The 14504-nt window shown below is 40.1% G+C and overlaps 2 protein-coding genes across 2 annotated transcripts in view; one reads left to right on the forward strand and one right to left on the reverse strand.

Moving 5' to 3' along the window:
- Window positions 1-9746, reverse strand: part of NUP155 (nucleoporin 155) — a 30110-nt gene extending 20364 nt beyond the window's left edge. The window contains exons 1-13 of the mRNA XM_048057801.2: window positions 9561-9746; window positions 8630-8767; window positions 8202-8298; window positions 7004-7074; window positions 6317-6409; window positions 5260-5426; window positions 5014-5119; window positions 4680-4753; window positions 4280-4371; window positions 4049-4146; window positions 2896-3048; window positions 2305-2405; window positions 967-1137 (exon numbers count right to left, since the gene is read on the reverse strand). Coding sequence (XP_047913758.1) covers window positions 967-1137; window positions 2305-2405; window positions 2896-3048; window positions 4049-4146; window positions 4280-4371; window positions 4680-4753; window positions 5014-5119; window positions 5260-5426; window positions 6317-6409; window positions 7004-7074; window positions 8202-8298; window positions 8630-8767; window positions 9561-9696 — 1497 coding nt within the window. The 5' untranslated portion in view covers window positions 9697-9746. The remainder of the gene's footprint in view (window positions 1-966; window positions 1138-2304; window positions 2406-2895; window positions 3049-4048; window positions 4147-4279; window positions 4372-4679; window positions 4754-5013; window positions 5120-5259; window positions 5427-6316; window positions 6410-7003; window positions 7075-8201; window positions 8299-8629; window positions 8768-9560) is intronic.
- A 128-nt stretch (window positions 9747-9874) lies between these two features.
- Window positions 9875-14504, forward strand: part of WDR70 (WD repeat domain 70) — a 137817-nt gene continuing 133187 nt past the window's right edge. Inside the window, exons 1-4 of the mRNA XM_048057803.2 lie at window positions 9875-9954; window positions 10040-10102; window positions 10349-10432; window positions 12890-13004. Coding sequence (XP_047913760.2) covers window positions 9936-9954; window positions 10040-10102; window positions 10349-10432; window positions 12890-13004 — 281 coding nt within the window. The 5' untranslated portion in view covers window positions 9875-9935. The remainder of the gene's footprint in view (window positions 9955-10039; window positions 10103-10348; window positions 10433-12889; window positions 13005-14504) is intronic.

Here is a 14504-nt window from a genome sequence, read left to right on the forward strand (position 1 = left end):
CTGGTCATACCAACGCCTTTCCCAACAATCTTTAACTTTACTGCTCTCCAAGTTTTCCTCAATTACACTATTGGATCAAAGTGTAACATAAACGGTAGCTAAAGCCTAGCTCCCGTTCAAATGCTGAAAATTCTCTAGCAAGAAGGCAAAAAAAAATAAAATACTGCAATGGCTATATACCTCCCAAAAACAGAGTTTTGCTCCTCTTAACCTAGTATGAAGCACACAACACAAACATAAAGCCTTTCATTCTCTTTATATGCTTGCTCTATGTATCTCATAAATCTTCAAAATTGCCTGGAAAAAAATTAGGACCAAAAGCGTGGTAAGACTATTTTGCCTGCATCCACACTAATGGGAGAGGGTCTGACTAGCTACCATGAAATAAATGGAAGTTGAGTCTAAAGGTTGCAAAACATTAATGATTTATTAAACATCTTTTAAAATTCCTTATTTGTTAAGAAAGTAAGTACCCTAAAATATTAGAGAATGTAATAAGAAACGGGAAGCTTTATTTTTAAAAAACAAACAAGAACAATTTAAAAAACTTTTCTGGACTTCTATAACAAAGAAAAATTCTTTGTTCAAATTTCAGTTTCTAACCATATTTACTCAAACCATACTTTCTGGTCAGCCCTTTTCTGTTTCAATTTTATACAACCATGAATTTGAACAAGGTTAAAAGAATGTTTCACATGATCTGTATCTACCAGGGTTCTGTCTCCTCAGGCCAACAGAAGTGATTAATGCACTGTACAAGAGAAGCTGTCTCAATAGCTTTGAGTCAATTTATAATATGTACTGACAGTTTCAGCAATATTCCTCTTTTCCTTTTATGTTCAGAACAAAATCATAAAAATTCATTCAAAATCAATAAACTATGAATAAACATTTACAGATTTGCATCAGTCTTTCACCTTTATACTTATTCTTTTGATTTCCTATATTAAGAGGAGCAATACTCACCTGGGCGGAAAGCAGAACAAACTTCTTAGGTGGCAGCATGTGCTGCTGCACAACAACAGGGGAATCAGTTATTGGAACAATATCTTTATTGAGAGGTGTCACAATCTTCTGAACTTTAAATTCATCAATAGCAGAAAGAGCCCAGGAATGCCCATCAACACGGGTGGTCATCTGAACAACAGATAAACAACTCCAAAGTTTGATAACAGTTACGGATTTTGTACATTGTGGAGATATTTTACTATTTACAATTTAAAATTACACAGGCAAGAAACTATTATTGACACAAGAAATCTCAGAGGAAATGAGCAAGTTCTTGCATCATCTAGCAGACTATCAGCAAATTTGCAGCTATATATTGCTTCTTTTGTGGGATAGGGACAGTGTTTTTTAAGGGTAAAACAACTCATACAGTGCTTTTAGTGAAGCCACCATATAAACAGAGACAATCTGCTAAACATATCAGAATCAAATACCGAAGTTATTATGAATTTTATTTATTTTTTACGGAAACCAAACATACTCCTACTGATCATAAGGGTTTGGGAGATTTTCACATTAGTAGATTTTCACAATGGTAGAGATTCTACCATTGCCCCATACTCTTCTTGGACATGTTAAAAAGCAGCAGAAGAGCCTAGTCTTGCTTCAGTGCTGAAATACATGTAATGTTCTCTCTGATGTGATGCATAAGGCAACTAAACCAAGCCCCTCTTACAAACTACTGTAACAACTATGGAAAAAAAAAGGAAAAAAGGAGTGAAATAATGAAGAGATTGATCAGAAATTGATCATGCCTGAAAATTAATCAATATGTGACATATCTGTTTAAGTAAAGAATTCCAGTATCCAATTCCAGTATCTCTACCATCTGTATTTTAGACAAACCTCCTTGCCAAATTTTATACTTGTCAATGAACACCACTTTGCACTGGGGATCATGCCTTGTACATAATTGTATGTAGCATGCAGCATGCCACAGACAACAATATGACACAAGTAAGACTTTTTCCAATATGTTAATTCTAAGTCGTCTTAGAGGTCAAAGCAATCGGTTTTCATACATAGCCTGCATGAAGCTATACAGTATGGATGAACTGGAAATTCCTACTAAGATACCAGTTTCCATTTACTGTCTAACATGCCTGCTAAACTTTTTTTTTTTTTTTAAATTTAAAGCTTATTGATTAGTAGCTTTGTAAGTGTTTCTAAACTTCTCATGTAAGTTTTTCATCAACCTACTAATTTCTTGCAGATAGTATTATTCAAGTATCTGTTCTCCGGAAGAAAAAAAAAATCTAAAATCCATCAAAATTACATGAAAGTTTACTTTAGTACCTGTGTTTCCACCATTGGCTTTTGAAAAGGGAAAGAATCATGATTGATACACCACAGGATGTCATTATCCTCATTTTCTGAGGCTGCCATCAGCAGGACCCCTAGCAAGAACAGGGATATTAAGGTTGTGTTAGGTACGATTAATCACGTATCACACCTACTAATATATACCAAAATATACCACTCTAATTCATTAATTCCTTATTTACCAAAAATCAATCTTTAAGTCCAAACCACACAATTTGAACAGCAGATATCTCTTGGTTTTCTGTATCATATGGTTATTAGTAGGCCACTATCAACAACAGCATTTTACCTTTTACTCTGAAAGATACAAACAAATGAGCCTAAAGTACATAGAAAATGCCTCATAAAAATGAGATGTTTAAAGAGAACCTATATTGAAAACCATCTGGAAACTACTTCAAACATAAAATCAATATACTTGACTGAAAGGGTCAGCAACACTGCTGTGTGTCCTCCCATTCCTTCAAATTACCTGATATAAAATAGTGTGATAGTAGCTGTCACACACACAAAAAATAATAAAAAAAAACCTACTGTTCTTCTGAGCTGTGTTCCACTGCTTACCTTTGCTATAAAGAGCTCTGTGAACCTTTGAGGGCTTCTCCACATTAGAAGATGCTGAAAATCCAGGTGGCAAACGGACATGAACCAGTGTTAACATAGAGGGACGAGCTGTTGGGTGCTTAAACTGTGAAGTACTAAAATACAGTCGGACACCTAAACATAAGGGAAAAGAAGGTCAATTACATGCAATCTTACATAACTATGACTAAAGCATTGTTGCTACTGCTAATTGACAGCAAGCTAGTTTCAGACTCATAAGAAATTCTTCACAGACACTACTACACTTCTTGCTAAGATACAAGAAGATAAAGGTTATTAATCTAGCTCTGTCACTACTTTCCTGAATACTTCTGTCACACCACTTTCTGCTGGTTTTCTTATAAACTATGGATAATAATTTGTGTGACCAGATTATACTTGCATCAAATGTCAAAGCAATTTGGTTATGTAAAACAACAACATACCAGAATGAAATAAATGTTTCCAAAATTTGTGTTATGTTGTTGTAGTTTAACCTGGCAGGCAGCTAAGCATCACACAACCATTTGCTCACTTTCCCCCTCCCAGCAGGATAGGGGAGACAATCAGGAAAAAAATTAATAAAAAAAGGTAAAACTTATGGATTGAGATTAAGACAGTTTAATAGGATAGAAAAGGAAGAGAAAATGATAATTGTGATGATAAAGGAATACAGAAAACACATGATGCATAATGCAATTGCTCACCACCCACTGCCAAAACCTGGGCAGTGGGTCCCCTGCCCCAGCCACCCCCTCCCCCCCCAATTTTATTGTTCACCATGATGCTATATGGTATGGAATATCCCTTTGGCCAGTTGGGACCAGCTGTCCTGGTTCTGTCCCCTCTCAGCTTCTTATGCTCCCCCAGCCTCTTCACTGGCAGGGCAGTAAGTGAAGCTGAAGAGTCCATGACTTGGTGTAAGCACTGCTCAGCAACACCTAAAACTGTCATCATCAGTGTTATTCTCATCCAAAATACAAAACACAGCACCATACCAGCCACTAGGAAGAAAATTGACTAACCCAGCTGAAACCAGAACATACGTAAAAAGGAAAATGTCTGTTAATTTTGTTAAGCTGTGCAGATGTCATTTATCTGTTAAAAAGGGGGGTAAATCACATTTCTTTCTTACCTGCGTGTGTGATTGCCAGCAGCTGACAGTCTATGGATTCAGAATTTTCAATCACTGCTATTTGAACAATAGGTTTAAATACAGAACGATCTATTGTTCTAGAAAACAAAACAAAAAATACTTGTACTCTCAATGCAAAGAAACAAGCAAAAACACTTTCTTCAAAAAATATACCACAACATTATTGACCTTAAATAAAATCTTTTTACTTTATACCTATCATACATTTACCTGGCAATGCTCCCAGCAGCAGAAACTATAGCATTTTGTGAAAGAGAAGTAACCCTGGTCATTCCTTGACCATCTTGACCCAAATCGTAAACCTGCAATTTAATAATACAGCTTAGAGATTTAAAACTGCATTACTTCATACAGCCTCATCTATTATGCAGCAACTCAAACACTACTTTCACACCATCATCATGTTTCTATATGGCTGAAGGGAAGATCAAAAGGCTACTGTTGCCTCAGAAGAAATTATTTTAGGTCTTGCGTAAACACTTTGTGAAAGAAAGATGAAGCGTAATATCCTGATACAACTATAGAGAGTTTCTAGGTACCCAGGAAAACATAAAATATTTGTATACACATTAGTAACATTGCAAAAAGTCATTAAGAATAAGTAACATACTTGCAGTACTCCTTTTTCTGAACGGGTGTATAAGATATTTCGCGAGTTGTCAATGGCAATTTGAACTACAGGATCTTGGGAGGGGGAAAAGAAAAAGGAGAAGTAGCAAATTAACAATGGAATCGGTGAAAACAAGTTTAAGTCAGAATATCACTAAAATAAACTGCAAGTCAACAAAAACTGCAAGAGCCCCAGAGAACTCTTAGGGAAATGATATAAAAGAGCAAACAATTTCACACAACTATTAGTAAACTAAAAGAAAATTGAGCAAAAAAGTGTAATTATTTCAAATTTATATTAAATTATAGGCTAAGTCTTTAGCATCGGTACTTACCATCCTCTGAGAACGTGAACTGTAGCAATGAAGGAATAAGGAAAGACAGTGTGCTCTTTGAATGATTAATTTTCCTGCATCGCTGGCTAAACCATCCGGCCTCAGCCTATAATTTAAAACAGACACATTGTTGAAAAAAGGCAAATCAAAAACCAAGCCAAACTATTAGTTAAAACAAAAATAAAATCATTAACAGTACAATTATGAAAACAAAAATCTAAATGCCTGTGTGTAACCCATAATTACCTGGTAAGCTACTTCATACAAGCAGCCATCCTTTCCAGCCAAAAAGATACGTCCATTATCAGTGGATGTTATTGCCAAAATGTACGTATTGTCAGTAGGGAGTGAATAGAGAGGGTCCGGTAGCAGCTGCATTCCTCCAGACATACTGTCATTGAGTGACCCAGTACCTTAAATTAACAAATAAATAAAACTTTTCAGTTTTTAAGCTCTAGAAATGTTACAGATTTATAAACATTATTGGCTTGTGATTAGAAGCATTTCAGAAAACATGAAAAATTACAGGAGATTTTATAGGTACTAAAAAAAGATCTGGAAAAGCTATTTTTGTAAGTGAACTGTAGAGTAATCAATCTTCTGTTTTTTAAAGAAACAAAGCAAATACACTCTATAGATCTCAAAGTATGGAAGTACAATATTTTTGTAATATTCTTTGTACATTTGTCACATTTTCTGTGAGTTGTGTTCTTCTCTAAATCCCAATAATTCTGAAACTAATTTCTGCATTTCTCTTTCACAGCATGATAAAAAGAGAACAAAATGAGAGGATTGTAATCCTCTCTTTTTTTTTTTTAAAAAACAATTCTATACTGTTTCCTCTTGCTATATATGGAATGAAAAACTTGGTATCAGGTTCTTGTTTTCTGGGATTAGAATATAAATGCCAATCAGGTTAACAAACTGCTTTCATCATCTGTTATCTAGATTCATACCCATCTCTTCCTTCCCTCTTGAACATGTGGTTTAATTAACAGGAGTATCTGTTTTCAAAAGTTCTTTTCATGTCAAACAAGTGAATAATATTACTCAACCCTTCTATGGGAGTCCTGGATACAGCAGGTGCACACACTAAGAAAAGGGAACTATTTTACCATGTTTCTAACATGATTTAAAAATTAGCAAGGACATGTTCTTGTTTTTCTTTCTTTCCTTTTTTTTAATAGCTATTAATGAAATAGCCATTGTGTATTTATATAGCTGTTAATTCACAACTGAGAATACTACCCTAATATGTTCTTTAATTTACCTAAATGGAAGAGAAAAAAAAAGAGAGAACTACCTGCTTGTATATTAGAGCAACTGAGCCCTAAAATCACAATATCCACAGGAGTTGCCAGAATAAGTAAGTGTCGTACATGAGGCTGGAATATACCTAAAGTGCGAAAGAAAATTAGATTTTAGTTTGCAGTCAACTCTCAGACTCACAATGACTGTATCCACTGTATTCATGAGGTTGATATAGCGAATGGTTAGAGGGAACAGTCATATTTAAGACCTAAGAACCTGTGAAACTCTAGAATTACAAAACAGTATCAGTCAGCAGTTCAGTTTCCAGTTCATGAAATAGAAGAATTTAAAAATGACATTTTATTCTTGTTTTCTTTTTCTTTTATTTCTTTTACATTCAATCTTACTACCACTGCAACTTTGACTTTGATGTTATCTAAGCAGTAGCTATCAAAAGAACTGCATGTGCTAGAAATCAGGATCTCAAGGAAGTTGTCACTCAAATGGGACAACTTATAAGCAGTACAAATGTTAGAGTATGATGTATGAGCTTGCAAAAAACGCAAGCTCAGAGTAAATGATTGTTAAGCTAAACACTATCTTTAGCTTGTAATTTAATTTCGTGAGATTTCTAAAAAACAAGCCAAACCATTTATCTTGCATATATAGATGTAAAACACAGATATAAAAAAACATATACAGAAAATTCATTAGCAGTCTAGTCATGGTCACTCCTTACCTCCCTTTGGTTTTACAAGACCCACAGCAAGGATAGTTTCACTGAGGCCATCAAAATAAGCTAGATCTCCCCTGTCAAAGAACAAGGAAAAAAAACCGCATAAGATTTGTTACATACTATCACATACTCACAAAATAAAGTCAGATAGCGTATATTTAAAAATTATTAATAGTTATTGTAGTATTGTGAATATGTACTAGAACATGCTGAAGCCATCTACACCTTTTGATATGGGTGAAAACAGGTCCAGCTGAATGGTATGACAGAGCCATAGCTGAGTTTCAAACCTGAAATCAAACTGTAGTATTTTATATTTTTGGATTTTGTTAGTTCATGCATTCTACTCTGAATTACACACAGCATCACCTACAACACCAATTAACACCTAAAGGGAGGAACATACATGAAAAAACATCTAATGCAAAAATAAAAAAAATCTACCTCCTCCATAGTACCTAACCTTTAATGCTGTTATGTGTGGCATTATCTGGTGAATATATCTAATTAATGTATTTTAAACTTTATGACACAATGTAAATGTATGGAGAGGAGCTATCCGAGGAGCACTCTTAACTTTAATCTTAAGAAATTCAACAAATTCTATAAAACAATTCCTATGAAAATTCTTACAAAAATATAATTCTTAAAAAAGCAGGATTAGACAAATAAGGAAACAAACCTGGAAATTATAAACTGCCATTTGAAAAGATGTTGAAATTATTTTCAGTTTTATGCATCCTTTAGACAGGAAAGCTTCAATCACAATACTTTAAAAATAGCGTATATAGCCAAGGTACCAAGGTCATATTATTTATCATTGTGGAAATGACGGGCTGCTGTACACGTATCAGTGTACTTACCAAATCTACTTAGGTTAGTTAGGCAATTAGTGTATAACTACTCTTTTGGGGCATAATGAAAACCCTAGCCATAATACAGCAACAACTTCAGGACATCAGCTGTGTCAAATCCTAAGCAAATGCAATTTCTCTTCTTTCATCTCTACATAATTTGGGAGCACTATTACTAACTTTTAAAACTCCATAAACACTTATTAGTTAAAAGCTTTAGTAAAACCTAAAATGAATCAAGATAACTTCATCTGAATAGCACTCCTCTGTGCTACAAGTAAACAATTTCCTACTACTATAATTACTTAATTCCAATATAATACCATCAGGAATGCGTTTGTACGTACCCATCTTCATAGTTCCACATAAAAATGTCACTGTCAATGGTTAGCCACGCTCTGCTGATTTCTGGAAATACTCCCATCATACAATTGCATTGCATATCTGAAGCATTGCTGATGTAAGGACTAAATGCATTTTGACCAGCAAAAGCAAAATCTCCTTTGAACATTTTAAAAAAAATATTGCTTTACACACAGAAGCACACAAACTATATAGCATAAACATTTGAAGTTCCTCATACAGGAACTAATTCCACCAGCACTTCTATACAAACTGACCTTATTGGACCCTTAAAAAGGGAACATAAACAATACCAAGGTTCATTTCTAGGAGTCTGACAGAACTAGTGGAGAAAAATGATCATGAGAGAGCAGAAGTTTGTTTCTATTATTATTACGTACATAACCTAACACATTATTTTTCATTAGGATACGTCCAAACTGCTCCACTAGCTCTGGGGGAAGCGGGACTCTGCGGACTGAGCTGATCTCTGGAAGATTAGGTATTGACAGCAGACCTGGACCTTGCAAAGGATAATCCATATCTGTCATACCAGAAACGGTAGGGCTACCTGCAATTAAGAACAGCGCACACACACAAAAATTAGACTTCCTATAAAGAATTAGATGCTTAAGGAAAAAAATAAATCTATTTTTCTATCTTTTCATGATTTTTTCCCTACTCTGTGAAAATAGATTTGCAAACAAACTCTTAGAATAAGTCATCTCACCCCCAGCCTACTCTTTACCCCATTTTCTCCATGGGACTCTGTAGCCTTTTTTCCATTGTATGGCCAGGCATTAAATACCTAAGGTGAAGAAGCCAGGAGCATGCTTGCTTAGAAAACCTGATTTGCATTCCCAGTACCAATCTAAAATTCCCATGTTCCCACTTTACTTTATGGGATGCCACTGCAGAATGACACAGGGAGCTACAATTTGGCCACGGTTGGGATGGTATCGTGACAGAAAACAGCCGCTGTTATCTGAAGGCATGTGCTGGCAGCACACCGACCAGGCCGCCCGGAGCTCCAACACTCCTCTTCACAGCCCCCCGGCCGGACAGCTGGCACCACAGCTCGGGCTGCTCGCAGCCCCAGGGAGGACAAAAGGCGTGTTTGGGTAGTACTATCCCAACTACACGTGGCGCAGCGCTCCCGAGAAATGGAAGCATTTCGGGGCAGCATTTCGGAGCTTTCCGTGCTGCCCGCGGCTCTGAGGGCGGCGCTGGGCGCCTTGTGACCCCGCAGCATGGAGCGGGAAACCGGCGTGGCCGAGGGGCCAGCCCCGGGCCCGCTCCCCCCGGCTACCGAACCGCTCCCCTGACACCTCCCCGCGGCCCCCCGGGCCCCGCCGGCCGCTCACCAGGCGCCGGCACGGCCAGCAGCTCGGACAGGTCCGGGTAGCAGCGGTCGTCCTGGATCTGCCGGTCGATGATGCGGCCCGCGGCCTCCAGCGCCTCGTGCACGGCGGGCGCGGCGGGGCTCATAGCGGCGGGCATAGCGGGGCCGGGCTGGGACCGGGACCGGGACCGGGACCGGGACCGGGACCAGTACCGGGACCAGTACGGGACCAGTACCGGGAGCTGCCCGCCCGCCTCTCCGCGCCAAATCCCGGCGGTCCCCGCGCTGCTGACGCCGTTCCGCCGGGCGGGGACAGCAGGGGCGTAGCGGCGGGGAGGCGGTGGCCAGGCGCCGCCGCTTCCTCCCCGCGCTGTTGTGGTTCCGGGCCGGCCGCGGCATGGAGCCGCCGGAGGGCGGTGAGCAACGGGACGGGACCTGGCAGCGCCGGCCCCGCGCCCCTCTGCTGACCGCTTTTACCTTCCCCCCTCTTTCTCTTTGCAGACGCCGAGATGTTGGCGGGGACCGACCCGGAGCTGGCGGCCACCATGGGCTTCTCCGGTTTCGGTAAGTCCCGGGGGGCTTCTGGGGACGGCTGGGGGTCCCGCGGGGGGCGGCGGTGTCCCTGGGGTGGGCTGGGGGCTGTGAGGGGATGGCGGCCCTGGGGTGCTCCCCCCCCAAGCCCTGGGATCCCCCGGCCCTGGGATCCCCTCCTGCAGCTCCCGCACTGCCTGTCACCAGGGCGAGCCTTAGTCAGTCTCCTTTTTAATCCCTTTTCCGTTTTTTTTTTTTTTGGTTTTTTTTTTTTTTTAGGGAAGAAAGCTCGCACTTTTGATCTTGAAGCCATGTTTGAGCAGACAAGAAGGACCGCCGTGGAAAGGAGCAGGAAGGTCTTGGGTAAGGAATGTGGGTGCTGTCAGTTAGTGCATCGTAAAATGTGTTTTGTTTTTTTGTGCGTTGGGGTGATGGGTGAGGTGTCTCCCACTGGATATTTAGAAAGCCGATAAATGTGGTTTTGCTGAAGAAGGACAGTCCTAAATCACTCGGAGGTGGATAAGTGGGCAAGTTACTAATTTACATATGTTAGAGCATGCAAGAGGCCTGCCTGCACAAGGTTCCTCTTGTGTGGCATGGGACTTGGACACAGCAAAAAGTTGGATTCACATAAAAGACTCTTTTATTTGAAATTTTGGAAGTTCCCTTCCGAAATTCAAAGGGAACTGGACACAAAGAGCTTTAATCCAAAGAGCACGGAATAAAAAATGAAATGTGTCCTATGACATACAGCAGATTATATAGCAGCCTGCAAGTTTTTCTTTCTTCTGTTGTGCTGGGAGTGGGTGGGTTTTCAAGGTGGTGGCTTGAGAGTAAATAATGATGGAAATTGCATGTTTTGCTGACTATATCCAAGCAAAAACTATTCCAAAGATGGTCCTTAGGGAGACACTTGTGTTTGTGGTGGTTTTTTTACCTTGCTGGGCAGCTGAGCTCCACCACATCTCTCTCATTCCCCCCCTTAGAAGAAGAGAGGAAAATGAAAGAATGCTGGAAAGAAAAAAAAAAACACCAAAACTCACAGGTTGAGATAAGGATAATTTAATTAAAGGGAAAACGAAGATGGAAGAAAAAAAAAAAAAAGCAAAGGCTGCACAGAAGCCCGGAGAGAGAAAAGAAATTGCTCTCTACTTCCCGTCAATGAGCAATGTTTGGCCATGCCCCAGGAAGCACAGCCTCAATAAGCGTAGCGTTTGTTTGGGAGGGCAGATGTTTTTATAATGAGAGTCCCCCCTCTCCTTCCCCTTTACCACCTTTTATTGCTGAGTGTGACATCATATGGTATGGAATATCCCTTTGGTCCGTTTAGGTTAGCTGACCTGGTGATGTCCCCTCTGCACCTCTTGCCCACCCCAAGCCTGCTGGCTCTGGGGGGCTTGGAGGGAGTCCTGATGCTGTGCCAGTATTGCTCAGCAGCAGACACAACACTGGTGTGATACCACTGCTGTTCTAGCTACGCGAGCAGAGCGCAGCAGTGTATGGGCTGCTGCAGGGAAAGTTAAGTGGCCCTATATGATGGGGTTACAGCATTGGTGGATAGAAGAAGAAGAACTGACATCATCTACCTGGACTTGTGCAAAGCATTTGACCCTGTACCACACGATATCATTGTCTCTGAATTGGAGAGCCATGGATTTGATGGATGGACCATTTGGCGCGTAAGGAACTGGCTGGATGGTCGCACTCAAAGAGTTGTGGTCAACAGCTCAGTGTCCATGCGGAGTTCAGGAATAAGCGGTGTTCCTCAGGAGTCAATATTGGAACTGGCATTGTTTAATGTCCTTGTTGTTGACATGGACATTGGGATTGAGTGCATCCTCAGCAAGTTGCCAATGACACCAAGCTGTGTAGTGCAGTCAACACGCTGGAGGGAAGGGATGCCATCCAGAGGGACCTGGGCAGGCTTGAGACATGGGCCCATGTGAACCAGGTCCTGCACCTGAGCTGGGGCAATCCCAAGCACAAAGACAGGCTGGCCAGAGAATGGATTGAAAGCAGCTCTGAGGAGAAGGAACTGGGGGTGTTGACTGATGAGAAGCTTAACATGAGCCAGCAATGCGTGCATGCAGCCCAGAAAGCCAACCGTGTCCTGGGCTGCATCAAAAGCAGCGTGGCCAGCAGGTCAAGGGAGATGATTCTTTCCATCCACTCTGCTCTTGTGAGACCCCACCTGGAGTCCTGAACCTAGCTATGGGACCTCCAACATAAGCTCATGGACCTGTTGAGTGAGCCCAGAAGAGGGCCACAAAGAAGATCAAAGGGCTGGAGCACCTTTTTTGTGAAGACAGGCTGAGGGAGTTGGGGTTGTTCATCCTGGAGAAGAGAAGGCTCCTGGGAGACCTCATTGCAGCCTTTCCGTTCTTAAAGGGGGCCTACAGGAAAGCAGGAGAGGGACTCTTTGTCAGGGAGTGGAGTGATAGGACGAGGAGTAATGGCTTTAAACTACAAGAGAGTAGATATAGATTAGATATTAGGAAAAAAATGTTTCCTGTGAGGGTGGTGAGGCACTGGAATGGGTTGCCCACAGAAGCAGTGGATGCCCCATTGCTGGAGGATTTCAAGGCCAGGTTGGATGGGGCCCTGGGCAACCTGGTCTAGCAGGTGACATCCCTTCCCCTGGCTGGGGGATGGTGGAATTAAATGATCTTTAAGGTCCCTTCCAACCCAAACTTTTCTATTCTGTCATTTTGTATAGATCTGAAAATGAAGAAAGTTGTTTTACTGTCCTCAGCAGGCATCTAATTGTATCTTTTAAAAAAAATCTTAATTATTTGTCACTTATGTATTCTCCATACTCAGAGGCTCGAGAAAGAGAAAAGGAAGAACAGGCTGAAAAAGAACTTAAAAGTCGACACACTGATTCATCAGCTTCAGCCTCAAGTGCAACAGGAGTTGGGTCTGCATTAAAACCAAGGTACTTAGTTATGGTGGGAGGTGTCATTTAGCAACTTTTTTATCTGAAAGGGCTTTTTTTGGTTGGGGTGTTATTTTTTTTTCTTTTTTTTTTTGTGGGGTGAGGGTGGGTGGGGGAATGATAACTTCTTAACTTGTGTGAACATGCCTATGCTATCTGAAGTGTTAGAGTGGAAATGCTGTTATTTATCTGTACTTTCTTGGATGTGTCAGTATTTGTAAATATTGCAATTGTGTATATTTAATAGTTAATTTTAATAGTTCTTTAATACATAACCCTGTTTGGCATGCTTTTTTTTTTTTTTTTTTAAACAGCAATGTTATCTGTATATTTTTTGAAAATATATGGTCAAATACAGAGCATACAGGTGCTGACTTTATTAGCAACCAAAATTCCCACCCGTAAGTAGGATATACTTGTTCAAGCCTGCAAAAGAATAGCAAAGTTAGGTAGAGAGACTGTGTGCACACTGTATGGAGTAGTGGTATGGCTGAATAAATATTCTGACTTGATTTCAGTCTGAAATTTACTCCACAACTTTTCAAAGTCTGCATGTCATTGACAAATAGCAGATGTTACTGGTTTGACTATTTAGATTCTTCAGTGCTGCAAAATCAAAAGTAGCAACGTGTAACAGAGGCCACATCACTCCTTTGTGTGACAGGGTTTGTTGACATCAGTATACTTTAAAGTTGTAGGGCTTTCTGTCTACAGAAGTCTTACAAGCTGTAAGCTACTCTGGTATACTCTTATGTGTCTCCTAGGCTGATTGTATGTGGTAGGTTTTTACAGACAAGCCTGTAGCATTGCAGACCAAACAAATTTCTGTTCTAAAATTTCTTCTTTGCTTGTTGATTTATGGAAAGCTCAAATGAGCTGTGGACTCGCACTGAAATAACTGGTTACACAACATACTTCCCTATAGATCTGTGTTATGTCTTACGGACAAAGGAAAAGTATGTGCTCCCATTCACTTTTGATGCTCTTCCTAGTGAAACAATAGAGACTGACAAGAATTAGATGCAATGGGATTGTGTGCTTTGTATATATGGGTGACTTCAATATAAGGATTCAATTAAAATAAGTAGTAGGCAGGTGATATAGAGCGTTTTCTATCATTTCACTAAAGGATTTGAGAGAAGAGTACTCTAGGCTCTTTGGATAAAAGAAAGTAGTAATTACCTATCAGCATTATGAGTTACAAAGGAGGCTCTGGTAACTCACTAAGGTCCTGTTTATAATAAGTGTTTTTTTATTTTGTTTTGTTTGTTTGTTTGTTTTTAACTGAGGACTGGCATGAAAAGCTCACAGAACTGGAAGCTGAACATGTTAACTTGCAGTATTATATTTCCTTGTAAATTATGGCACTCAGTTTAGAACTTACTGCTTAAAACATAAAGCTAGTGAAGGAGACACACCATTGTGCCTCAGTCTAAATTCAGTGGGATAATCCTTCAACTGACTGTTGAAATCTGAATTGTAGGACTCAAGGGTATTATT

Source organism: Anser cygnoides, chromosome Z (genome assembly GCF_040182565.1).
Source record: "Anser cygnoides isolate HZ-2024a breed goose chromosome Z, Taihu_goose_T2T_genome, whole genome shotgun sequence".
Lineage (NCBI taxonomy): Eukaryota > Metazoa > Chordata > Aves > Anseriformes > Anatidae > Anser > Anser cygnoides.